The sequence below is a fragment of the Pseudoliparis swirei genome, chromosome 7, assembly GCF_029220125.1.
Source record: "Pseudoliparis swirei isolate HS2019 ecotype Mariana Trench chromosome 7, NWPU_hadal_v1, whole genome shotgun sequence".
NCBI lineage: Eukaryota > Metazoa > Chordata > Actinopteri > Perciformes > Liparidae > Pseudoliparis > Pseudoliparis swirei.
The window spans coordinates 17,860,165-17,887,063 of NC_079394.1; the positions used below are offsets into that span (position 1 = coordinate 17,860,165).

The 26,899-nt window shown below is 44.6% G+C and overlaps 1 protein-coding gene across 1 annotated transcript in view; it reads left to right on the forward strand.

Annotated features, from left to right (window-relative positions):
• ksr2 (kinase suppressor of ras 2) overlaps positions 1–26,899 on the forward strand; it is an 89,703-nt gene that overhangs the window by 5,956 nt on the left and 56,848 nt on the right. Inside the window, exons 3-6 of the mRNA XM_056419209.1 lie at positions 14,768–14,908; positions 16,406–16,556; positions 24,005–24,040; positions 24,964–25,462. Coding sequence (XP_056275184.1) covers positions 14,768–14,908; positions 16,406–16,556; positions 24,005–24,040; positions 24,964–25,462 — 827 coding nt within the window. The remainder of the gene's footprint in view (positions 1–14,767; positions 14,909–16,405; positions 16,557–24,004; positions 24,041–24,963; positions 25,463–26,899) is intronic.

The window sequence follows — 26,899 nt, forward strand, 5'->3', positions numbered from 1 at the left end:
ACTCTTCCGTTCTGTCTGCACGGAAAACAGAGAAGGACTCGGTTGGGCATATGACTCGATCCGGCACCAGCGGGGTCAGCCATGTTTCCGTCAGACAAAAGATGTTACAGTCCCTCATGTCCCGTTGGAATCTGATCCTTGCCATTATGTTTCGGTCCATCCGCCAGCTCACTTAGACAGATCTGGGAGGACATCCCACAAGACACCATCTGTCGTCTCATTAGGAGCATGCCGCAACGTTGACAAGCATGCATACAAGCACGTGGGGGCCACACAAGACATTGAGAAGCATTTCGAGTTGCAGAAATTTAATTTTGGCAAAATGGACTAGACTGCCACATCATTTTTTCACTTTGATTTTCGGGGTGTCTATAAAATTGAGCCCTCTAAACTTTTATTTCCATCAAAGATGTGGCATCCTTTCATTCCTAAGACATTAAACTGTCTATCAGTATAGATATCAACATAATTTTTTTGCACATTGAGATCTGATATGTTTTCAAAGTGTTCCTTTAATTTTTTTGAGCAGTACTTATATATACTTATATACCCAGTATGTATTACCTGTTGTACTGAGGGGTTGATGCGATCACGGTATCAGAAAGAAGTGGTTGAACGTGTGGATGAACTCCAAAACATCAGAAACTATTCGTAACATTATTTATGTCTAATGAATTTAATGCAGTAAATAAAGTGCACATAATGAGGGTTTAGTGGTATTTATTATGAACCACAACATGGGGACGTCCGGCGTTACGTTTCATGCGTTCTTGTCCTTCAAAGTGGACGACAAATCTTTCGTGAACACGTAAGTTTCAGTTTGATGGCGCCTGCAGAAATAATCAGTCCCATTGTCATCAGGAGGACGTTGAACAGCATCAACACTGCGGTGGCTCTTGGACGTGGGTCATGTGATCATCTGTTTCTCCATTAGCAGTTTGCTAAGTGAAGTCGTTTATATTATTAACTGCAGACAATTATTCAAAGAGCTTATTTTTTAAGTCACTTGAGGTTAGAATAACTCACAACACGATGACACACAACACACAACTCAGCTGAGTAATGGAGGACGTAACAAGTTTAATATTGACTATTATCATCATTTATTTGCTCTGTTTGAAGTCGATCAATACAACGTCCAATATTCACTTTCCCTTTGCTTCAAAAGGTGGAAACGTGTGTGTGTGTGTGTGTTTTAAGCTTTAGAAGGTTGATCACTGTCGCCCGTGTGTACCCGTGACTCGGAGGTTTCTGAAGTCCATGAAGTCTCAGGAGGTCAAACCCGACTTACCTTCACACCTGTGGGCATCATCCGAAGTTGTTCGGCGTTTCTCAATATGCGTACTTGTGCGTACTTTCCTCTACTTGTGTTCTCGTGACTCGTGAAACGTCACCAGTCGCAGCCCGAGTACATGTTCACATTCAAAGTTCGCTTCTCGCAAAGCACGGTCAAAATGCCCGGATGTGACTTGATCCTCCCACTTAAGGAGGATGCATCAGAGGAGACTTGTGCGTACTCTGGCCAGCCGATATCCCAGAATGCATTTCACCAGCAAACGGAAACAGTAGCGGAGGAGAAAATAAACAACTGACAGTTGACTTTTTATAAATACTACTGTTGTTGAGTCACGGAATGTAATTTTTAGGATGTTTTGGTTATTTGACTGTAAAAAATAATTTACAGTGAATAATTGGAGTAAACTCAGGAGCAAGAACAGCTGATGTGGTGACGTCATCAAGTAAGCTGCTGTTCCAATCGCAGAAAGACCGTCCTCCCGTCCTCCCGTTCTCCCGTCCTCCGGAGTCTGGACTCCCAAGTCCAGACTCCAAAAGAACACAAGTCTGTACTCGTGTACTTTGAATTGAGAAACGGCGTGTCCTCTGTTTCCTGCTCTTCCTGTCCCTGATTGTCTGCCCTGTCCCTGTTTGGTTCCTCCTGTGTGATTGCTAGCCCCGCCCTCATTGTGTCCACCTGTGTCTCGTTCCCCGGTATCCAATCACCTCCCTGTGTATTTAAACCTGTTGGTTTCATTCGCCTCCGGTGTGGTGTCCTACCGGTTAGTTCATGTCTGACCTGGTTTCTGTAAAAGGAATACATCTTCTGTGTAAACTTTGTTGGCATTTGGGTCCAATCTCTCTCTGGCTATGACACACTGACACCTGTGGACACCTGTGGGCACGTTTAGACATGACTGTCCCTCTGATGCCCGTTCTTCTATTTTTAAAAAGTGGAAATGGCACCAAAAATAATAATTGTGTGGCTAATTTACACGGAGTGACGTTCTAGTTGATCCGCCGAGCGTCGTTATTCTGGCCTCTTTGCCTCGTGTGAGTCCTTCAGTCTCCTGAGGGAAGCGAGCTTCTGTTAGTTGGTAGTTTTCTAAACATACAGGTCAGGTCATATTGGGGTGAAGGAAATGATGTTTCAGTACAGCTGAGGGTCAGTGGTCATTAGGTCCTTCAATCGGGGGCTTGGCGGTTCAAGCCCCGCCCTTGTCGATGTGTCCTTGAGTTGCTCCCTGTAGCCGTGTATCAATGTAACGTGACTGTAAAGCGTCAGCTAACGATAAAAATCCTGATCTACGACATCCAGACACAGCAGGACATGTTTAGGCTCCAGGACTTTTAGTTTAGGTGTTATTGGAGCTGAAGTCACAAGATGCTGACAGACTCTGGACCAGCTCGAGGAAGCTGGAAGTCTCCTGTTCACTCGCTCAGTGTTCCAGTTTATCTGCGCGTTATGTCGCATTTCAGTCAAAAGTAAAATATTTAAACTTGTAACCAGAGGAAGCTCTGTGCTGTTTCTCAATCATCTGAGTGAGTTAGTCACTCCTCCTCCTCATGTTTACTTTTTTTAATTGGAATAAATTCTGTCTTTATGACCATTTTTGCCCACTTACCTTTTCTTACCGTGATACATTTGAGGCGGTTTAATAAAAATATATAATGTTTCTCTCTTAAAAAATATAATGTTGTGCATTGATTGCTTTTGTAACTTAAAACAAATTAAAATAAATAAATACAGGTAATATTATCACACGGATTCAGTTCAGAGACGGAAGGTAAAACTAAAAGTGTTAAAAGCATGGAGACCTTTACCCTGCTACTGTTACCCTGCTATTGCTACCCTGCTATTGTTACCCTGCTACTGTTACCCTGCGACTGCTACCCTGCTATTGTTACCCTGCTACTGCTACCCTGCTATTGTTACCCTGCTACTGTTACCATGCTATTGTTACCCTGCTACTGTTACCATGCTATTGTTACCCTGCTATTGCTACCCTGCTATTGTTACCCTGCTACTGTTACCATGCTATTGTTACCCTGCTACTGTTACCATGCTACTGCTACCCTGCTATTGTTACCCTGCTACTGTTACCCTGCGACTGCTACCCTGCTATTGTTACCCTGCTACTGCTACCCTGCTATTGTTACCCTGCTACTGTTACCCTGCTATTGCTACCCTGCTATTGCTACCCTGCTATTGCTACCCTGCTATTGCTACCCTGCTACTGCTACCCTGCTATTGTTACCCTGCTACTGTTACCATGCTACTGCTACCCTGCTACTGTTACCCTGCTATTGCTACCCTGCTATTGCTACCCTGCTATTGTTACCCTGCTACTGTTACCATGCTATTGTTACCCTGCTACTGCTACCATGCTACTGTTACCATGCTATTGTTACCCTGCTACTGTTACCATGCTACTGTTACCATGCTACTGTTACCATGCTATTGTTACCCTGCTACTGTTACCATGCTATTGCTACCCTGCTATTGCTACCCTGCTATTGCTACCCTGCTACTGCTACCCTGCTATTGTTACCCTGCTACTGTTACCATGCTACTGCTACCCTGCTACTGTTACCCTGCTATTGCTACCCTGCTATTGCTACCCTGCTACTGTTACCATGCTATTGTTACCCTGCTACTGCTACCATGCTATTGTTACCATGCTACTGTTACCATGCTATTGTTACCCTGCTACTGTTACCATGCTACTGTTACCATGCTATTGTTACCCTGCTATTGCTACCCTGCTACTGCTACCCTGCTATTGTTACCCTGCTATTGTTACCATGCTACTGCTACCCTGCTACTGCTACCCTGCTATTGCTACCCTGCTATTGTTACCCTGCTACTGTTACCATGCTATTGTTACCCTGCTACTGCTACCCTGCTATTGCTACCCTGCTATTGTTACCCTGCTACTGTTACCATGCTATTGTTACCCTGCTACTGTTACCCTGCTATTGCTACCCTGCTACTGCTACCCTGCTATTGTTACCCTGCTACTGTTACCATGCTACTGCTACCCTGCTACTGTTACCCTGCTATTGCTACCCTGCTACTGCTACCCTGCTACTGTTACCCTGCTATTGCTACCCTGCTATTGTTACCCTGCTACTGTTACCATGCTACTGCTACCCTGCTACTGTTACCCTGCTATTGCTACCCTGCTACTGCTACCCTGCTATTGTTACCCTGCTACTGCAAATGGCGCCGTGCCAACGGCTGCTTGTTTCAGTAGTGGCGTTTTGCTTTTATTTTATTGTCTTTTTTTGCACTTTTCCTCTCTTTTTCTTTTTCTTTTCTTTCACGTTTGTCTTAGTTACGGTCGGACACTGGACCATAACTACTTTTTTCGTAACTTCTACTGTGGCTTTTGTTCACTTTGTCGTGAGTATCGGAGAGCCACAGCAAAACAATGACGGGGACTGTCGTCTACTCGCGTGCTCAGCTGATCGCGCTGTGCAGGCCGCAGCTTCTGCCTGGAGACAGACCTGTGATCCCGCTGGAGCTACGGAGAAGGGCTCGCGGCTGCAGATCGGGTGTCAAGCGGAGGGCTAAAACGAGGAGATACAAACCCTCGGTACCGTCGATCATAACGGGGAACGTGAGGTCTTTGGCGAATAAGACGGATGAGCTCGGCGCTGGTAATGACTGAGAGGATCTTCCGTGAGAGCAGTCTCTTGTGTTTCACTGAGACGTGGCTGCACGCGGACTTTCCGGATCACAGCGCGTCTGTGCCCGGCTTCAGGACTGTTCGGGCTGACAGAGACGCTACACAGAGCGGTAAGAAGAGGGGGGGCGGGATCGCTGTTTATGTGAATGAACGGTGGTGCCATCCGGACCATGTGTGCGTGAAGGAGCGCTTCTGTAGCGAACATTGAACTGTTGGCCGTGGGGATGCGCCCGTACTATTTGCCGAGAGAGTTCACGTCCGCCATTGTGGTTGTCGGTACGTGCCACCATCAGCTGACGCTGAGGAAGCTGTGGACACCATCCACTCCACTGTGTCTGCTCTGCTGAATCATCAGCCTGGAGCATTCATGGCTATCACTGGTGACTTTAACCACACCACATTGGATAAAGCTCTGCCAACCTTCCATCAATACATAGACTGCCCAACAAGGAACAATAAAACTCTGGACTTGCTGTATGCTAATACTAAGGACGCATACAGTGCCACTGCCCTTCCCCCCCTCGGCAGGTCTGATCATGACCTGGTCCGGCTGACACCCAGGTATGTTCCTCTGGTGAAGAGGCTGCCGGTGACCACCAGGACTGTGAGGAGGTGGTCTCTGGAGGCTAACGACGCTCTACAGGACTGCTTTGAGTCAACGGACTGGGATGTGTTGTGTGGACCGCATGGGGAGGACATCAACAGTATGACCGACTGCATCACGGAATACATCAAGTTCTGTGAACACACCACCATCCCATCACGGACTGTGCGCTGCTTCCCCAACAACAAGCCCTGGATCACCAGGGACCTGAAGGCACTTCTTAACATGAAGAAAGCTGCTTTCAGGTCTGGAGACAGGGATGAGCTGAGGAAAGCCCAGCGCAACCTAAAGGTGAAGCTCAGGGAGGGCAAGGACTCCTACAGGAGGAAGCTGGAGGCCAAACTCCAGCTGAACAACACAAAGGAGGTGTGGACTGGAATGAAGCAGATAACTGGCTTCAAGGTGGGAGGTAGACAGCCAGGGGGCTCCCTGGTGAGGGCCAACGAGCTGAACTGTTTTTTCAATAGGTTCAGTTCACAGCCCTCTCCTGTCTCCTCCACACATCACACCTCCCAAACACCTCCCCCTCTGTCCCCCCTGCTGAGCTGCACATCCACCGAGCCCTCAATAACAATGGGCTCCTCCACCCTCCCCCCTCTCTCTGTGACGACTGACCAGGTGAGAAGACAGCTGGAGAAACTACTCCAGCGCAGAGCTGAAGGTCCTGATGGCATCAGCCCCAGGTTCCTAAAGACCTGCGCCACCCAGCTGTCTGGTGTCCTGCAGCGCCTCTTCAACCTCAGCCTGAGGCAGGGGGAAGTCCCGGTGCTGTGGAAGACGTCGTGCCTGGTCCCTGTCCCAAAGAAGTCAACACCATCTGGCCTCAATGACTACCGACCGGTCGCCCTCACCTCCCATGTGATGAAGGTGCTGGAGAGGCTGGTCTTGGCCCACCTCCGGCCACAGGTGAAATCGTCGCTGGACCCTCTGCAATTTGCTTACCAGCCTCATGTGGGAGTGGACGACGCCATCATCTACCTGCTGCAACGAGCTCAGTCGCACCTGGATGGAACCGGTGTCTCTGTGAGAGTCACTTTCTTTGACTTCTCCAGTGCATTTAACACCATCCAGCCACTGCTGCTGAGTGAGAAGCTGCGGTGGTCGGTGTGGACGCGTCCACCATCTCCTGGATCACTGACTACCTCACAGGCAGACCACAGTTTGTCAGAATGGGCGTGTGCTGTCTGGAACGGTGGTCAGTGATGTTGAGCCCACAGGGAACTGTTCTGTCTCCCTCCCTCTTCACCCTGTACACCAGTGACTTCCAGTACAACACGGAGTCATGCCATCTGCAGAAGTACTCTGATGACTCTGCAGTGGTCGGGTGTATTAGGGATGGACGGGAGGAGGAGTACAGGGCAGTGGTGAGCGACTTTGTAAAGTGGGCCGATGAGAACCACCTGCGGCTGAACGTGGCCAAGACCAGAGAGATGTTGGTGGACTTCAGGAGGAAGGCGACAGCTCCTCCACCTCTGAGTGTCCTGGGCGTGGACGTGGACATGGTGGAGGAGTACAAGTACCTGGACGTCTCCATCCACAGCCGACTGAACTGGAAGGCCAACATCAACGCTGTGTACAAGAAGGGGATGAGTCGACTCTTTTTCCTGAGAAAGCTTCGATCCTTCAACGTGTGCAGCAAGATGCTGGAGTTATTCTACCAGTCGGTTGTGGCCAGTGTGCTGCACTTTGCCATTGTCTGCTGGGGGAGCAGCATCGGAGCCGGTGACACCAGCCGTCTTAACAAACTGGTTAGGAAGGCTGGCTCCATCATCGGCTGCCAGCTGGAGCACCTGGAACAGGTGGTGGAGAGGAGGACGTTGAAGAAACTTGTGTCCATATTGGACAACCCGGACCACCCTCTCCACCACCTCCTACAGGGACAGAGGAGTACTTTCTCCAGACGTCTCCTCACGCTCCGCTGCCACAAGGACAGATACAGGAGAACATTCCTGCCGACGGCTATGAGGCTCTATAACAGATCACCTCTTGCCAGATCATAGTGCAATAACTGAATACTTACACTATGTTGATCTGCACTTCACACATCTCATTTGTTTGCACTACACATACACACACATTTCATTTCATTTGCTCTGCACTCATACACACACTTTGCTTTTTGCACTCTGTCTATATTTAATATTTTTGTATTTGATTTGTCAGTGTTGTTGTGTGTTGTGTATGCATGTGTGTTGTATATTTACATATATATTTTGTTTTGTATTTTACTTTATTTTACTTGTATACTTCTATATCTTTCATCCCTGTTTCTTATATTTTGTGTTTTATTTTTTATTCTTGTGTGTTGCTGCTACTGTCACGACAAATTTCCCCTTGGGGATTAATAAAGTATATATCTATCTATCTATCTATCTATCTATCTACCCTGCTATTGTTACCCTGCTACTGTTACCCTGCTATTGTTACCATGCTATTGTTACCCTGCTATTGCTACCCTGCTACTGCTACCCTGCTATTGTTACCCTGCTACTGTTACCATGCTACTGCTACCCTGCTACTGCTACCCTGCTATTGTTACCCTGCTACTGCTACCCTGCTATTGTTACCCTGCTACTGTTACCCTGCTATTGTTAGCCTGCTATTGTTACCATGCTATTGTTACCCTGCTATTGTTACCCTGCTACTGCTACCCTGCTATTGTTACCCTGCTACTGTTACCATGCTACTGCTACCCTGCTACTGCTACCCTGCTATTGTTACCCTGCTACTGCTACCCTGCTATTGTTGCCTGCTGTTACCTGCTATTGTTACCTGCTATTGTTACCCTGCTATTGTTAGCCTGCTATTGTTACCATGCTATTGTTACCCTGCTATTGTTACCCTGCTATTGTTACCCTGCTACTGCTACCCTGCTATTGTTACCCTGCTACTGTTACCCTGCTATTGTTACCATGCTATTGTTACCCTGCTATTGCTACCCTGCTACTGCTACCCTGCTATTGTTACCTGCTACCTGCTATTGTTGCCCTGCTACTGTTGCTACTGCTGCTGCCTATTGTTACCCTGCTATTGTTACCCTGCTACTGCTCCTGCTATTGTTGCCTGCTACTGTTACCTGCTATTGTTACCCTGCTCTTGTTACCCTGCTATTGTTACTCTGCTACTGTTGCCTGCTGCTGCTGCCTGCTACTGCTACCCTGCTATTGTTGCCTGCTGCTGTTACCCTGCTATTGTTGCCCTGCTACTGTTACCTGCTATTGTTACCCTGCTATTGTTACCCTGCTATTGTTGCCTGCTATTGTTACCTGCTATTGTTGCCCTGCTGCTGCTACCCTGCTATTGTTAGCCTGCTATTGTTACCATGCTATTGTTACCCTGCTATTGTTAGCCTGCTACTGCTACCCTGCTATTGTTAGCCTGCTATTGTTACCCTGCTACTGTTACCCTGCTATTGTTAGCCTGCTATTGTTACCATGCTATTGTTACCCTGCTATTGTTACCCTGCTACTGCTACCCTGCTATTGTTACCCTGCTACTGTTACCATGCTACTGCTACTGTTCCTGCTATTGTTACTGCTTGCCTGCTGTTGCTATTGTTACCCTGCTACTGTTACCCTGCTATTGTTAGCCTGCTATTGTTACCATGCTATTGTTACCCTGCTACTGTTACCCTGCTATTGTTACCCTGCTGCTACTGCTACCCTGCTATTGTTACCCTGCTACTGTTAGCCTGCTATTGTTAGCCTGCTATTGTTACCATGCTATTGTTACCCTGCTACTGTTACCATGCTATTGTTACCCTGCTATTGCTACCCTGCTATTGTTACCCTGCTACTGCTACCCTGCTATTGTTACCCTGCTGCTGCTATTGTTACCTGCTATGTTGCCCTGCTATTGTTACCTGCTATTACCCTGCTATTGTTACCTGCTACTGCTACTGTTACCTGCTATTGTTAGCCTGCTATTGTTACCTGCTGTTAGCCTGCTATTGTTACCCTGCTACTGTTAGCCTGCTATTGTTACCCTGCTATTGTTACCCTGCTACTGTTAGCCTGCTATTGTTACCCTGCTATTGTTACCCTGCTATTGTTACCCTGCTATTGTTACCCTGCTACTGTTACCATGCTATTGTTACCCTGCTACTGTTAGCCTGCTATTGTTACCCTGCTATTGTTACCCTGCTACTGCTACCCTGTTATTGTTACCCTGCTACTGTTAGCCTGCTATTGTTACCCTGCTACTGTTAGCCTGCTATTGTTACCCTGCTACTGTTAGCCTGCTATTGTTACCATGCTATTGTTACCCTGCTACTGTTACCCTGCTATTGTTACCATGCTATTGTTACCCTGCTACTGTTACCATGCTATTGTTACCCTGCTACTGTTAGCCTGCTATTGTTACCCTGCTACTGTTAGCCTGCTATTGTTACCCTGCTACTGTTACCATGCTATTGTTACCCTGCTACTGTTAGCCTGCTATTGTTACCCTGCTATTGTTACCCTGCTATTGTTAGCCTGCTATTGTTACCCTGCTATTGTTACCCTGCTATTGTTACCCTGCTACTGTTAGCCTGCTATTGTTACCCTGCTACTGTTAGCCTGCTACTGTTACCCTGCTATTGTTACCATGCTATTGTTACCCTGCTACTGCTACCCTGTTATTGTTACCCTGCTACTGTTAGCCTGCTATTGTTACCCTGCTACTGTTAGCCTGCTATTGTTACCCTGCTACTGTTACCATGCTATTGTTACCCTGCTATTGTTAGCCTGCTATTGTTACCCTGCTATTGTTACCCTGCTATTGTTACCCTGCTACTGTTACCCTGCTATTGTTACTGTTACTGCTATTACCCTGCTATTGTTATTGTTAGCCTGCTATTGTTACCCTGCTATTGTTACCTGCTATTGTTACCCTGCTACTGTTACTGCTATTGTTGCCTGCTATTGTTAGCCTGCTATTGTTACCCTGCTATTGCTACCCTGCTATTGTTACCCTGCTACTGTTACCATGCTATTGTTACCCTGCTACTGTTAGCCTGCTATTGTTACCCTGCTATTGTTACCCTGCTATTGTTAGCCTGCTACTGTTAGCCTGCTACTGTTACCCTGCTATTGTTACCCTGCTATTGCTACCCTGCTATTGCTACCCTGCTATTGTTACCCTGCTATTGTTAGCCTGCTACTGTTACCCTGCTATTGTTACCCTGCTATTGCTACCCTGTTATTATTACCCTGCTATTGTTACCCTGCTACTGTTACCCTGCTATTCCTACCCTGCTACTGCTACCATGCTATTGTTACCCTGCTATTGTTAGCCTGCTAGCCCTCGCAGCGTATGCACCCCCAGCATGTTCAGTTAAAGTTTGGCTTCCAGTTTGCTCTGAGTGGAGTTTCAGGACTGCGATGCCTCTCGTGGATCAGGGTCATTAAGCTCATTACCAAGAATGCTTCTGGCCACATGGTTCTCAGTGAGCCAGGCTCCTTAAGTGCTCAGTGTAAACATAACTTTCTTTCCAACAATACATTTCAAGTATACACACTGTAAAGATTATAAACTCCCATTGTTGTTGTTCTCTTACCTACTGTAGTACATTTCTACACGATCCTAATGACATGTGAGCTTGTCTTGGCGACTGCTTCCTCCTCCCAGAGGAGATACTTCACATTAATAAGCTTGTTACCATCAGTCCACCTCTCTGGTATCAGAGCTCCAGCTCAACCTCTGTTTAGGTTTAGAGGCGTTTTAGTGTCGGGTGAACAGTGGTAAATCAGAGTTGCATGTTTTGTGTCTCTTTGAATCTCTTTGTAGTTGTTTTGTCTCTTTGTAGTTATTTTGAGTCTTTGTAGTTGTTTCGCATCTCTTTGCATCTCTTGGTAGTTGTTTAGCATCTCTGTGTCTCTTTGTAGTGGTTTTGCATCTCTTTGTAGTTGTTTTGTGTCTCTTTGTAGTTGTTTAGCATCTCTTTGTGTGTCTTTGTAGTGGTTTTGCATCTCTTTGTGTCTCTGTAGTTGTTTTGAGTATCTTTGTAGTTGTCTTGCATCTCTTTGTAGTCGTTTCATGTTTGAGGTTATTTTGAGCCTCCTCTTGGAGGTTATACGTATCTTAGAGGTACATTTAGTCTGAAGGCCGGGGGGTTCGTGCCTCTTTAGAGACAACATGTTGTCCACACTCAGTGCGTTTACATGATGGTATAATTCGAATCTTGCTTTAGTCGGACTATGCTATCTTTTGGGGGATCAGCTGTTATCCCAATATACATGGCAGTGAGTAATTCGAATCATTGGCCTTTGAAAGCATGTCATATCCGATACGATAGGTGGCGCTGTTTTCATTACAACTCGTGGTGATACAGCCATTTCCGCTTGACCTCTTCACCACCACCAACAACAACTAACAACAACAACATCAACATTTCGAGAAAGAACCATGAACTTTAGTATGTTCAACTCCTTCAATACATTAAGCATAAATTCTGTCTGCTCTTCGGTCCAGAGATGTGTGGTGGCTCTTGTGTTCTCCATAGCGTTGTTTGTTTGTTTTCTGCCGGCCAGGCTCCCGGCAGTGACAACTTATCGTCTCTTTCGACTTCCGGGTCACGACATGGGAGGGAGGGGGGAGGAGGGCGACGGGATCTCAAGCATGCGCAAAGACGCAAAGTCCAGTTCCTAATCCAATTCACCGTTACATGCCGCGATAGTCGAATTATCAACCGGATCGGATTGAGTTATTCCAGTTATTCTAATGCATGTAAACACGGTCAGTAACAAGTCAGCACATTCAGCCATGAGGGTGAGCGTGCTCCTCTGTAGGTGTTGATGAGCAGCCACCTGATTGGTCAGAGCGCTGGTGGGCAGCTGCTGGAGGGTTTTCTGCATTCAGAGGTGACTGGCGGGTCCCTCCTCCACTGGTTTCTATTCGGGATGATGTGGGCCAGCGCCGGTCCCCTGGTAGGCGTGTGTGTTGGAACCATCGCAATGCATCACCCTGAAGTCTTCAAGCGCCACTCACCCACTGCGGGCCGGACGCTCCTCCATCAGACAGGATGCTTTTTGCTTTAAAATGTCTGTGAATTCTGCTTGACAGATTACAATCATTCATGCTTCATTGTCATTGAAAAGATGTAAAATCATATCTGACGTAGTTTTTGCAGCTATCTTATTATTCAAAACATTGGCAATATAATTTTTTTACATGTTGACAGTGTTGGATGTTTTTTTATATATATACTTTGATAATTCACGATATGATATACAGGAATCAAAGAATAAGTATTTTTATTTGTTGTGCATGTGTCAATCAGATTACAATAGTAAAGAATACAAATAACAACATAGGCAAAATAACAAAAAAGTATAGTGTTGTTTTGACAAAGACGATCAACACGTTTTGAGTGAGCAACATATACACAGTTGTCACGTCACAGGCTGTCCCTAGTGCCGGCTAGGGTGGGGCAGTGCAAGGGAGGAGTAAAAAGAGTCAAAATGGTAAGGTTTAAAAATGAACGGGAATGTTTATTCATTTAAACAAATCAAAAAAAGTCTTCACAATTCTTCTCAAGTGAAGAAATAGTTTATTAAAAGTAAAAGTGTTGAAATACAATGTATTATAGTATTATCTGCAACATAAACCACATTGTCAAAAGTGGAAGTACTCATAATTAAATAAAAAGGTTGTTGTGGGCGTCAGATGATCACATTATGTTATTACATTAATGTGCAGTAACATTAGTGCAGAATGAGGTGGAGCGACATGCTGCTCACAATGTGGTAGTTTAATCTACAACAAAAGAATATAATAGTAATTTAAAAACTGTCAAAAGAATTTAGAGGAGAGAAAAGTGTTCTCCCTTAAATGTAGTGGAGTAGCAGTATAATATAAATCATACATAAAAGGAAATACTGAAAAGTACAAGTCCTGAACAAGTGTACTTAAGTACAGCAGCTGAGGTTAGTTCACTGAGCACGTTAGTGATGTCATTCATCAAGACACGTTGGTGATGATGTCATTCATCAAGACACGTTGGTGATGATGTCATTCATCAAGACACGTTGGTGATGATGTCATTCATCAAGACACGTTGGTGATGATGTCATTCGTCAAGACACGTTGGTGATGATGTCATTCGTCAAGACACGTTGGTGATGATGTCATTCATCACGTGTCTGGTGATTCATGAATGAGTCCACATTGAAGAAGAAGACATGAGGCTCTCTAGGTTAAAACGTTCAGCGGCCTTGTTTCCAAAAATGTATTTAAAATAAGTGAGTTGGATATTATTGTGCATTGTCCCTCTGATGTATATGTGCCAATATATTACATCATAATGAGAGAGAGAGAGAGGGACGAGAGAGGGAGAAAGAGAGAGAGACTAGAGAGGGAGAGAGAGAGGGATGAGAGAGGGTGAGAGGGAGAGAGAGGGACGAGAGAGAGAGACACACACACACTCACACGCACTGGCTACACTCAAACTCTCACACAACACACCCAAGCAGCACTAATCGTGATTATTTGGGTAATGCATATATGAAGAGAAAAAAGAAAATAAACGTTGCGTGCTGATTTCACGTTGGTCACCATGGCAACGCTTTGAGCATACAGGTCACTTGTAATCTTTCCTTCGCCAACAGCTGCTCGCCATGTTATCTGTGTAAAGAGAAACATGTGACCTCTTCACGCCACGTGACCTCTTCACCCCATGTGACCTCTTCACCCCACGCCATGTGACCTCTTCACCCCACGCCATGTGACCTCTTCACCCCATGTGACCTCTTCAACCCATGCGACCTCTTCACGCCATGTGACGCCTTCACCCCACGCCATGTGACCTCTTCACCCCACATGACCTTCACCCCACGCCACGTGACCTCTTCACCCCGTGTGTGTGTGTGTGTTGTGTGTGTTTAGCGAGTGTCTGTGTGTTGTGTTTAGCAAGTGGGTGTGTTGTGTATATATATATATATATATACATATATATACTTATATCCAACTAGTTATACAGTAAAAACTAATATAAATTACCAATAATTTCATGTGGAAAGGTGACAAAGGGAGAAAAGGATTCATCAGCATTAAATAACATCTATTTCAGGTATAATAAAGTGTAATAAGGTGTAAAAAGTGTAATAAAGTGTATTAAAGCTGTAAAAAAGGTGTAATAAAGGTATACAGTAGTATCAAGGTATAATACAGGTGTATTAAGGTGTAATAAGTGTGTGTTTACCCCCTGTGCTCTCAGGGGAAGTTGGTGAAGTACTTCAGCCGCCAGCTGTCCTGTAAGTGCAAAGTGGCCTTAGAGGAGCGCAGCGAGGAGCTACAGGATTTCCCTCGCCTCGGACACTGGTTCCGCATCGTGAACCTGAGGAAGGAGGTCACGCAGGTACGACACATCCCATAATACACTGTGAGGATGTAAGATGAGCAGCTCCAACTATAAACCCTGGTGTCTTTATAATCAGAAACATCTCATGACTTTGAAGGCCACACATTCACATCATGTTCATAATCAAACATCCACTGTCCTTCATTTTAATGTTTCACTTTTCACATTATTTGCTACAAAGTGATCATTAAGGAGTAAATGCTACATGTGTGATATGTTTTTTCTCCGTTTAGAATATTCTAAAGCTGGTGGTTTATTTAGGAAAACATGCAAATCACATGACTGAGGACTTTTATCTCTTCATCATGTCGTCTGTTATTGTCTCAGCAGTAAGAACTCTAGAAGAGTTTAACTGCACTTCCTCTCATGGCCACGAGAGGCTTCAAGAAAATGATTCACCTTTATCCACAAGAGTGTATGCTCTCAAAAAGTGTGTGTGTAAAGAGTGTGTGTGTTGTGTGTAGAGAGTGTGTTTGTTGTATGTAGAGAGAGTGTGTTGTGTGTTGAGAGAGTGTGTGTCTGTGTATCTGTTTGTAGAGAGAGAGAGAGCGGGTGTGTTGTGTGTGTAGAGAGAGTGTCTTGTGTATAGAGTGTGTGTTATGTAGATATAGTGTGTGTTGTGTGTAGAGATAATGTGTGTGTTGTGTGTTTATAGAGAGTGTGTGTGTTGTGTGTGTAGAGTGTGCATGTTGTGTGTAGAGAGTGTGTGTTGTGTGTAGAGAGTATGCGTGTAGAGTGTGTGTTGTGTATGTGTTGTTTGTAGAGAGAGTGTGTTGTGTGTTGAGAGAGTGTGTGTTGTGTGTTGAGAGTGTGAGTCTGTGTATGTGTTTTTTGTAGAGAGAGAGGGTGTGTTGTGTGTAGAGAGTGTGTGTTGTGTGTAGAGTGTGTGTTGTGTGTAGTGTGTGTTGTGTGTAGAGTGCGTGTTGTGTGTAGAGAGCGTGTGTGTTGTGTGTAGTGTATTGAGAGTGTGTGTCTGTGTATGTGCTGTTTGTCGAGAGAGTGTGTGTTGTGTTTATAGAGTGTGCGTTGTGTATAGTGTGTTGTGTATAGAGAGTGTGTGTTGTGTATAGAGAGTATGTTGTGTGTAGAGAGTTTGTGTGTTTATAGAGTGTGTGTGTGTTGTGTGTGTAGAGTTTGCATGTTGTGCAGTGTGTTGTGTGTAGAGTGTGTGTTGTGTGTAGTGTGTAGAGAGTGTGTGTTGTGTGTAGAGAGTGTGTGTTGTGTGTAGAGTGTGTGTGTTCTGTGTTTAGAGTTTATGTGTAGAGTGTGTTGTGTGTAGTGTGTAGAGAGTGTGTAGAGTGTGTGTGTGTTGTGTGTATAGTGTAGAGAGTGTGTGTGTGTTGTGTGTAGAGAATGTGTATCTTTTTGTCAGCGTTCTCCACACCATCCCCCACAATGCATCTCTCCATCCCCCACCATGCACCTCACTGTGCACCCTAATGTTCCTCGTGGTCGCGTGGTGTAAGTACCGTGTGCTCTGTTGCGCCTGCGCAGGAAATGAGCCCGGGCCAGCTAACCCTGGAGGGGCTGCTGGAGCAGAGCGAGGAGCAGGTGCGCGAGCTGCTGCACAAGTTTGGCGCCAACGAGGAGGAGAGCGCGCGCCTCAACGCCTCCCTGTCCTGCCTCAGGAACGCCCACCGGCTCGGTAAGGGTCCTCCCAAAATACACGAGAGAGGTCCATGGAGATGCCTGCTTATAAATATCTTTATACGATTGTAGAAGCTCATTCCTTCTTCATTTAAAATGTCCACCCAAAACAGAGGAGTCCACAGAAATGCCTGCTTTTAAATCAACTTAAAGAAAAATACGAGTTTTACCACCACTATGTGTAAAAGCACATTGCTTATTCATTTAAAATGTAGTTTTTTTCAAATAACCGTGTATTTAGCTTAATATCAATGCCAACATAAACATTATTTATATACGATGTTTTAAAATGCTTTTTGTTCGGGTTTTTAAGTGATTAAAAGGAAGTGGATTAAGTTATGAAGTAATTTCTTTGTTGGGTACAAAAGAAAATACCAGCAGTCATGTAAAAAAAAAAAAAAAATCTACAATTATCCCTAAAATAAAAAATCATATCATATTTAAATTCAATTTTGACCCTTTATTTCCAGGCTTGATGCTGCCATTGATTGTCATTAATTTATTGTTACGAGATTATTAAAAAGAAACAAGGACTCAGGGAAACAGTCTGAAGGGCTCTTATTTTTGTAAAATATTTTTTTATTGGGGGTATCTTATTACATATATTCTAAAGTAGAGAGCTGATGACAGATCTCCAGCTGTACTCAAACTACAGACGTTATTAAATTGCTTCTTAAAAGTGGAGTTATCGGTTTTGCAATTGATAGCAACATAAAAATCTAAAGTAAATTCTTAAAAATGTTTTTTCGCAACAGGTGCGTTAACTTATTGTTGGTCCTCTGGCTCTGATTTACAAACACCACAGCTTATGAGTTATTTCTCATTACTTCTCAATATCTTTAAACTTTAAAAAGTCTGAAATCAATCTGAAAAGACTTATAAACATATGTACCACTCATAGTTAACGAGCCAAAACTGACACACTTTGTTGTGACGCTTGTTTACTACACATCCCGTTGTATCCATGACAACAACAAACAATGACCTCATCAAACGATGACCTCATCACCCTGCTCTCCACGAGGCCGCCGGTACACACGATGTGAGAGATTACATCATCGCAATGAATTCAGAATTTTGTTTTGTTTTTGATACCGAGATTTATGATTCGAAATAGAACAGGAGAGTTTTATTATTATTATTATTATTATTAATAATAATATGTGTTAGGTATCAAGACCAGGTTCAACAGCAATATGTAGGGTGCATAAAATCAATGATATTTAATGTCCGTTAACTTATGCATGATCGGATCATTAGGCGTTCATAAACTATCATATCATAAATTTAGTATATATTATACAAGGTTATACAAGTAATACAGAGTTCAGATTGTGTTTGTGTCATGCAGATATTAAATGAAAGCTTTGTTAGGACTCTTATACATTTATACATATTTAACTATGTGTAATTGTTGCAGTTGATTGTTTCATCATGACACAAAGAACCACATGTATTAGTGACCTGTGACCCTCATTAAAACATTTCGTATATTCCTCTTTGTTTACGGGCTGTAGTTCGATGCATATTATATTTATTTATGGGATTTAACACCACATGTCTGATCTGAGTCATTAAACTTTGCCTCAGCATTTTAAAATAAATAAAAAACACTTCCACCTGTTTGACAATTAGACCGTCTGAGTGGAGATACATTAAATCCACAGGACGCCCAGTGCTGTGGGTGTGTCTGTAGGTGGCGCTGTTGTCTTCTCATGTTCAGCCACAGAGGTTAAGCGCTGCTCGTTATGTTTTTTATTCTCTTTATTCTCTTTTTGCTCTTTATACTCTTTCTTCTCTTTCTTCTCAACAATCTGTTGATGAAAGATTTTTCTATCAGAAACAAAGCAGCGGCGTTGTTGTTCCTATACCGCATGCTGTTAAAGGAGATTAACCCTCACCCTGCTTCTCTATGACATGAAGAGGATTTCACACTGCACGTCAACATGCACACGTTGAGCCCCCCTCTCTCCCTCTCCCCCCCTCTTCTTTTCTCTCTGTCTTGCCCTCTCCCTCTCTTTCTCTCTCTCTCCCTCTCCATCTCTCTCGCCCTCTCTTCCTCTCTCTCCCTCTCCCTCTTTTTCTGCCTATCTCCCTCTTTCTCTAGCTCGCCCTCTCTCTCTCTCCCTTTCCATCTCTCTCCCTCTCTCTCCGTCCCTCTCCATCTCTCTCCCTTTCTCTCCCTTCCCCTCCATCTCTCTCCCTCTCTCTCCCTCCCCCTCTCCCTCTCTCTCTTTCTCTCCCTCCCTCTCCATCTCTCTCTAGCTCGCCCTCTCTCTCTCTCCCTCTTCATCTCTCTCCCTCTCTCTCCCTTCCCCTCCTTCTCTCTCCCTTCCCCTCCCTCTCTCTCCCTTCCCCTCCCTCTCTCCCTCTCTCTCTCATCTTGTTAATATGCACACGTTGAGTTCCAATGTAAAGATATTTATTTTGTTACTGATCGTTTACATGACGGTTAATGACCAGGGACCACACACACACACACACAGACACACACAGACACACACACACACACACACACACAGACACACACACACACACGCACAGACACACACACACACACACACACACACAGACACACACACACACAGACACATGCATGCTGCTGACGTGACCATTTAGGGTTCAGTGCCTTGCTCAAAGACACTTTGGTATGTGGTGGTTAGCAGCTGGGGATTGAACCTCTACCCCTGTGACTAGTGGACCACTGTGTGCACATCATGGTGGTGTTCTCGTCATGTGACTCGTTTCCTTTCCGTCTTTGTTCCTCTTTTACACTCTTATGTTCATAATAATTCATTCATGTATTTTTGTGATATTTTGTGGCTTTAACAAGACAGTGTGGAGCACTGCTGTTTTATGGTTGCCCACCAGGTGGCGCTCCAGACCCGCACAGTGTTTTCAGCCGGGGGCTTTTTTGTTGCAATGACACAAATGAACCAGTAGGGGGCAGTAGAACACTCCCACCACTGGGCTCTGTCGAAGTTTGGTAACAACCTTTAGTAAACCCGTTGATAACATATCTGTTTCTCCTCTCCTCCCACACACACACACACACACACACACACACACACACACACACACACACACACACACACACACACACACACACACACCCACACACACACACACACACACAAACACACAAAGCTCTGCTGAATAATCAACCAGATTAACTCAATGAGTAGTTTTTCTTCGACGTGCCCTGAACGCAACTGTATTTATTAAAGTGTTATATGAGGTTCATTCACTCGGCTGTTTTCTCAACGCATTTTTTAAATATATTATTTGAATGCGTTGAAGGATTCAGGCCTCCAGCCAACGGGGGTTCTCGAGGCTCTGCAGACGCTCCTCTTCCGAGGGGGGGGGGGGGGGGGTCGATTACCTTTCTGGAGCTGTTAACTGACCTATGGATGGAACAGGGTAGCCCCCCCCCCCTCAGGCGCTGTCCGTGGTCCTGACCCTGAAGTGTCTCTTACATGTCATACTCCGGTTTTCCTCCAGGGGAGCTGTTGTCGTTAAAGCGATGAAGGTCTCACCAGGATGTGTCGGGCTCCCCCCCCCAAAAAAACTGATGAACTGCTTGCTGATTGGTTGAAGACGCTCACATGATTCTGAGCTGTGTTGATACTGATGATGAGTATGATCTGTCTCTCTGAATGGGTCAACGGGTTGAAGGAAAAGGGGCGGAGTCACATCCCAACCCCAAAACTTCTTTTAATAGAAATGTGCCACCACGTTTCTTCTTCACCTCCGTCTGACTATTTCACACCCTCTTTCTCTAATTATGCATCCTTCTTCCCCCCCACATGCCTCCCTCACTTCCCTCTACCCTGCTCTCTCTCCCTCTGCATCTCTTCATCTCTCTCCCTCTCACTCTTTCTTTCCTCTCTCTCTCCCTCTCGCCCTCTCTTCCTCTGCATCTCTTCATCTCTCTCCCTCTCACTCTTTCTTTCCTCTCTCTCTCCCTCTCGCCCTCTCTTCCTCTGCATCTCTTCATCTTTCTCCCTCTCACTCTTTCTTTCCTCTCTCTCTCCCTCTCTCCCTCTCTTCCTCTCTCTCTATCTCCCCCTCTCCCTCCCTCTTCTCAGCCTTTCTTCATCTCCTCTCTCCCCTGCGCTCTCTCTCTCTCTCCCCTTATGTACCTGGTGCCACATGACCAAAATGAAAATAAAAGGTCATGAGATGTATTTAAAGCTTCTTTTGTGTTTCTGTGTTTCATTTGGTTCCTCTCCTCTTCTCCTCTTCTCATCTTCCCTTCTCCCGTCCTTACGTGTATTGTTTATCGTTCCCTCTCTCTCTTTCTCTCTCTGGCTTCTCTCTCTCTCTCTCTCTCTTTCTCTCTCTCTCTCTGGCTTCTCTTTCTCTCTCTCTTAATAAAGCCAGAGGTCTGTCCACAAAGAGCCACTAATGGGTTTCTCTGCACGAGGGGCAGTGAACGCACCACGGCCACACGGAGCGCTGAGAGGTTCTTTCAGCCAGTGTGTGTGTGTGTGTGTGTGTGTGTATATGTGTGTGTGTGTGAGAGAGGGAGAGGAAAGTGAAGAAGGCATTTGGGGGAAGGACTCAGAATATCATGAGAGAGAATGATGGCGTGAGAGAGTGAGTGACGACGGGAGGTGAAGAAGAAATGTGGCGGACACGTCGAGAAGAAGAGAGTAGCTGCATCAGGGGAGAACATCATCAGCCTGAACACCCCTGGGTGCTACCCAATGAGCAGAGTCTAGCGTTGAGTCCCATCGATCAGCCTGCAAGACCCTCTTCAAATAAACAACTTAAAAGAGTCCAGAGGTTTATTTAAAGAGACTCAGAGACTGCCGAGGTCCCCGTGACACGCAGGGCCGTTGATCACTGGTTGCTCATTGGTTGATCAAGAGTTCTTCAAAGAACCTATAAAGGTTCCTCAAAGAACCTTCTACAAATAGAGCTGTTGCTAGGAGAACAGATGAATATATATATATATATATATATATATATATATATACAGGACTGTCTCAGAAAATTAGAATATTGTGATGAAGTTCTTTATTTTCTGTAATGCAATTCAAAAAACAAAAATGTCATGCATTCTGGATTCATTACAAATCAACTGAAATATTGCAAGCCTTTTATTCTTTTAATATTGCTGATTATGGCTTACAGCTTAAGAAAACTCAAATATCCTATTTCTAAATATTAGAATATCATGAAAAAGTATACTAGTAGGGTATTAAACAAATCACTTGAATTGTCTAATTAACTCGAAACACCTGCAAGGGTTTCCTGAGCCTTGACAAACACTCAGCTGTTATAAATCTTTTTTTTTACTTGGTCTGAGGAAATATTAAAATTTTATGAGATAGGATTTTAGAGTTTTCTTAAGCTGTAAGCCATAATCAGCAATATTAAAAGAATAAAAGGCTTGCAATATTTCAGTTGATTTGTAATGAATCCAGAATGCATGACATTTTTGTTTTTTTAATTGCATTACAGAAAATAAAGAACTTTATCACAATATTCTAATTTTCTGAGACAGTCCTGTATATGCAGTAGTGAAGTCTCATGGATATTATATATATATATATATATATATATATATATATATATATATATATATATATACACATATTAAAAAAAAGAAGCTGTGCATGAAAGTAATTCTGAACTTTCTCTCATAGACACATTAAGTTTCAGGATCTCCTGAAACGTCTTTTTGCTCTTTCACTGGAGCTGTTGCTAGGAGACCAGATGAATTGATCATTACTGAGGTTATTCTGCACAGACACATCTCACCACAGAGCCTTTCTGTTTTAAAGAGTGGCAGGAATGTGATTACCAACGGCAGGAAGATCATCTCTTAAGTCAGCAGCTGATTGGTCTGAGGATTCAGCGACGCCGACGGGTAAAGACGAGTCGTCCGTCTCCTTCGTTTCACCAACTTTAAACTGATTACTTCCCATTACATTACATTACATGTCATTTAGCAGACGCTTTTATCCAAAGCGACTTACAATAATTAATGATTTTTTATCAATTTATTCACACACAAATTCATGTTGTAATATCGGTTGACATTCACACGTCTTTCTTCTTAAACATTAAAAATGTCAACTTTTTTTCATGCTCCGAATTATTTCCTTATGATAGTTCCCAGAATTCAATTGGGCAGCGATATTGCTGCAGAACGGTGATATTCATCACTGTGAATAATCACTTTGACCTGTTGTTGATCTATAGATGTTCTTTATCTTAAAGTAACTCTATAAAGTGTTTTCTGTAGCTTCTGTTCCATTCTGCATGAAACTCATCTTTAAGATGAATGTTTATGTGTTTATATTATAACTCAAGAAGAATTAAAGTGGCCTCAGAAGTTGATGTGCACAGTCCTCACACGTAGATATTATATTCATGAAACACAACATCAGAAACATGTGACGTCACTTTTAGGAGCGCTAAGGTTCAGGAGCGCTAACGTAACCTTTAGGGTAGGAAAATCTTTTTTGGGGGGATTTTAATAAGAATTTTATTTTAAACAGAGACCGTTGAAACCCTGCATTTGACGTCCCTCGTGCGTCTTCGTCATCGCTCCTCGAGGCCTCTTCACCACATTATATTATATATTAGAGAAGAAAAGGCCGCTGGCTTTTTAAACATTTATTTATAATGTTTTTTATTTATCAAGTTTAGCGACTCCACCGGGAGCTCTATGGGAGATGTGTTCTCCGCTTCGTTTGATGTCTGTGGTGTTGATGTGTTTTCAGTCCGTGGCGCTCAGAGACGTCACAGGGGAAGAAAAGTGGAAATAATGACTTGAAATCTGCATTAAACATGTGACTCGCAGGTCGGTGGCTCAGTGGTTAGCACTGTGGCCTCACAGCAAGAAGGCCCTGGGTTCGAATCCCGGTCGTCCCGGTCGTTCCAGGTCCTTTCTATGTGGAGTTTGCATGTTCTCCTCGTGCCTCGTGGGTTTCTTCCGGGTAATCAGGTTTCCCCCACCATCATAAAGACATGCACCGCAGCCTCACCCCGGTTCGTATGGATGTGAATGAATGATGGTGGTGGGGGAGGGGCCGTAGGCGCTGATTGGCTGCCACGCTTCCGTCAGTCTGCCCCAGGGCAGCTGTGGCTACTGATGTAGCTTACCACCACCGGGATGACTGTGTGTATGACTACTGGACTCTGGACTCTGTAAGCGACTTTGGGTACTTAGAGAAGCGCTATATAAGACTAAGGATTATTAAGAGTTATTGTTAACAGTTTTATTAAGCTTGTGAGGTGAACGTGTCCCAGAGGTCTGAGAGGCTGCAGCACCGTGTTGTGTTTGCAGCCTCGTGGACACACACACACACACACCTACACACACACACCACTGCAGCTGGAAACAACGAGAAGCTGCAGACTAGCTTAGCATGTGTCTCTGACGGCTCAATAAACTCATTCTTTATTTTATCTTTTGTCTCTTTCCTGAAGAACAACTGGAGGAGGACAAGCTGCACAGCAACGGAGGTAAAGTACGAAACTTAATTCTTAATTACAGATAAGCAAGGAAGTTGAGTATATTTATTGCTGTATTAAAAAATATATATATACACTACCGTTCAAAAGTTTGGGGTCATCCAGACAATTTCGTGTCTTCCATGAAAACTCACTTTTATTTATCAAATGAATTGAAAATTGAATAGAAAATATAGTCAAGACATTGACAAGGTTAGAAATAATGATTAATATTTGAAGTATTAATTTTGTTCTTCAAACTTCAAGCTCAAAGGAAGGCCAGTTGTATAGCTTATATCACCAGCATAACTGTTTTCAGCTGTGCTAACATAATTTCACAAGGGTTTTCTAATCAGATATTGGTCTTCTAAGGCGATTAGCAAACACAATGTACCATTAGAACACTGGAGTGATAGTTGATGGAAATGGGCCTCTATACACCTATGGAGATATTTCATTAGAAACCAGACACTTCCACCTTAAATATTAATTTACCACATTAACAATGTATAGAGTGTATTTTTGATTAATGTTATCTTTATTGAAAAAACAGTGCTTTTCTTTGAAAAATAAAGACATTTCTAAGTGACCCCAAACTTTTGAACGGTAGTGTATATATATATTTTATTTTCCAAATATTTTATTTTCCCAATGCAAAGAACATGCAGAGCATCCAGAGCACCAGTAGATACAATAATATTAATTAATTAAATAAAGTAAATAGATAATCCCCCACCCAACGAGGTGTGTAGGATGAGGACAGCGAGCAGAACTCAGAGCTCCAGATAGTTCTGGTCCTCTGGACCCTGAGTGGTGTGTGTTTTACACACAAGTCTCCAGATACTCAAACATAACCTGTAATCCTTCGAGAGGGACACAGCTGTTCACTTCCACTGCTATCGGTGCGTGTGTGTAATTATCCCTCTCTCCACCAGGGAGCCAGGCCAAGCTGCAGGACTGGTCCATCCAGTGGCCCACCTCCGAGTCGGGCAAGGAGAACACCCCGGTGTGCCAGCCGGAGGCCAGCCAGTGGATCCGGTACCAGCTGTCCCAGAGCCCCATCGTGCAGTCCAAGTACCAGCAGCACACGTGCCACAGCCCCGGGGCCCCGGCCCCCCCTCTGTACGCCGACCGGCTGACGGTCGACGCCCCGGCCCTCTTCCCCCCCCTGGACTTCGGCCACCGCTCCCTGCCCCCGTCGCCCCGCCAGAGACACTACGGCCACACGGCTCCTCGGACCCCCCTGGTGGTGAACACCATGACGCCGCCCGGCACGCCGCCCATGAGGCGAAGGAACAGAGGGAAGGCCCCCGGCACGCCGCCGCCGCCCAGCCGCAAGCTCATCCACCTGCTGCCGGGCTTCACCACGCTGCACCGCAGCAAGTCCCACGAGTTCCAGCTGGGGAACCGGCTGGAGGACCCACAGACGCCAAAGTAAGTGTAAAACCCCCACGGCAAATGAACTAAGGTCAAAGGTCACGAAGGTCAAAATCACCGCCATAAGTTAGAGCACAGCATCTGGAGCTGCTCTGGCTCTCACTTTGATTGACAGGTCTCTCAAAGCAACATTCTGATGTTGTGTTATCCTGTTGAGATGAACAACACACACAATATTTATTTATGTATGTTTGTTAGTTCCATACAAAGTCTTCAGTAAAAGCTTTTATTTTGAAAATGAGCTGGGGAACCGGCTGCAGGACGCACACACACCACAGTAAGTGTTGAACTCTGGACAATGTGTGTTTACTTCATAGCCCTGAGCCCTGGGACAAAGGAACGAAGGTCAAAGGTCACGACAACAATACAAAGTCTTCAGTAAAAGATATTATTTTGAAAATGTTGCATTTTCCTCAGCAGTTTTTACTTTGCATAATCCGGATAGATGATGAGTGTCGTTTACCCGTTTGGTAACATATCAAATAATATTTGATGTATTTGAAAAATTGATAAAGACAATAATGATAATAACAACAATAACGATGATAATAATAACAATGATAATGGTAATAATAATAATAATGATAGTCAATGGTGGAAATCTGCGGTTCCTTCACTGGAGTTAAATGAGCGATTCCGCGTTATCGAACTACTCAATATAAATGGCACTAAAGGTCATAAATATTATAAGCACATCAAAACTCAAAGTTCTGATCATGTATAAGACGTGTTTCGGGGTTCATTGCTGCTCCATCTGTTCGGTCATCATCTTGTCACGGGGAGTGTAACGGGGTGAGGCTCAGGCGCAGAGAGACAAGCTGGACGAAATATAAATAACAAGAAGCACTCTTTAATGAGGCAAAACAGTTGCAAAATAAACAAGGTCCAAAAGGGGCAGGCAGAGGATCATCGGTCAGGGCAGGCAGGGTCGGATCGGCCAGGGCAGGCAGGCAAGCAGGATCGAAGCAGGCAGGATCAGGAACACAGACAGGACGACGGGAAAAGGACACGGAACAAGAGACGACAATCGGACAGCAGACAAGGGAACGACTGACACAATATATAGGGGGGGAAACAGGTGTACGACATCAGACTAACGAGACAAGAGTGGCTGAGGGCAGGTGCAGGGAATTAAACGAGAGAGAAGACACAGGAGACATGGAACATAGGAGACACGGAACCGGGTGTTACACATCTTGTTCATGAAGGTGTTTCAGACTTTATTCAGAGTTACAGTCGGTCAGTTTTCCGTCCGAAGCTGAACGGTGAGAGACGTCGTCTTCGCCCGGCGACGTAATTCCATCTGACTGCGAGTAGAAAGGAAGTCGAGCCCCCCCCCCCACACACACACACAAATCGGATTAATCGGAGGACATCATTGCCCATAAAGCCCTGCCGGCCTGCCGGTGGAGATAAGGGGGCCTCGGGGCCCGG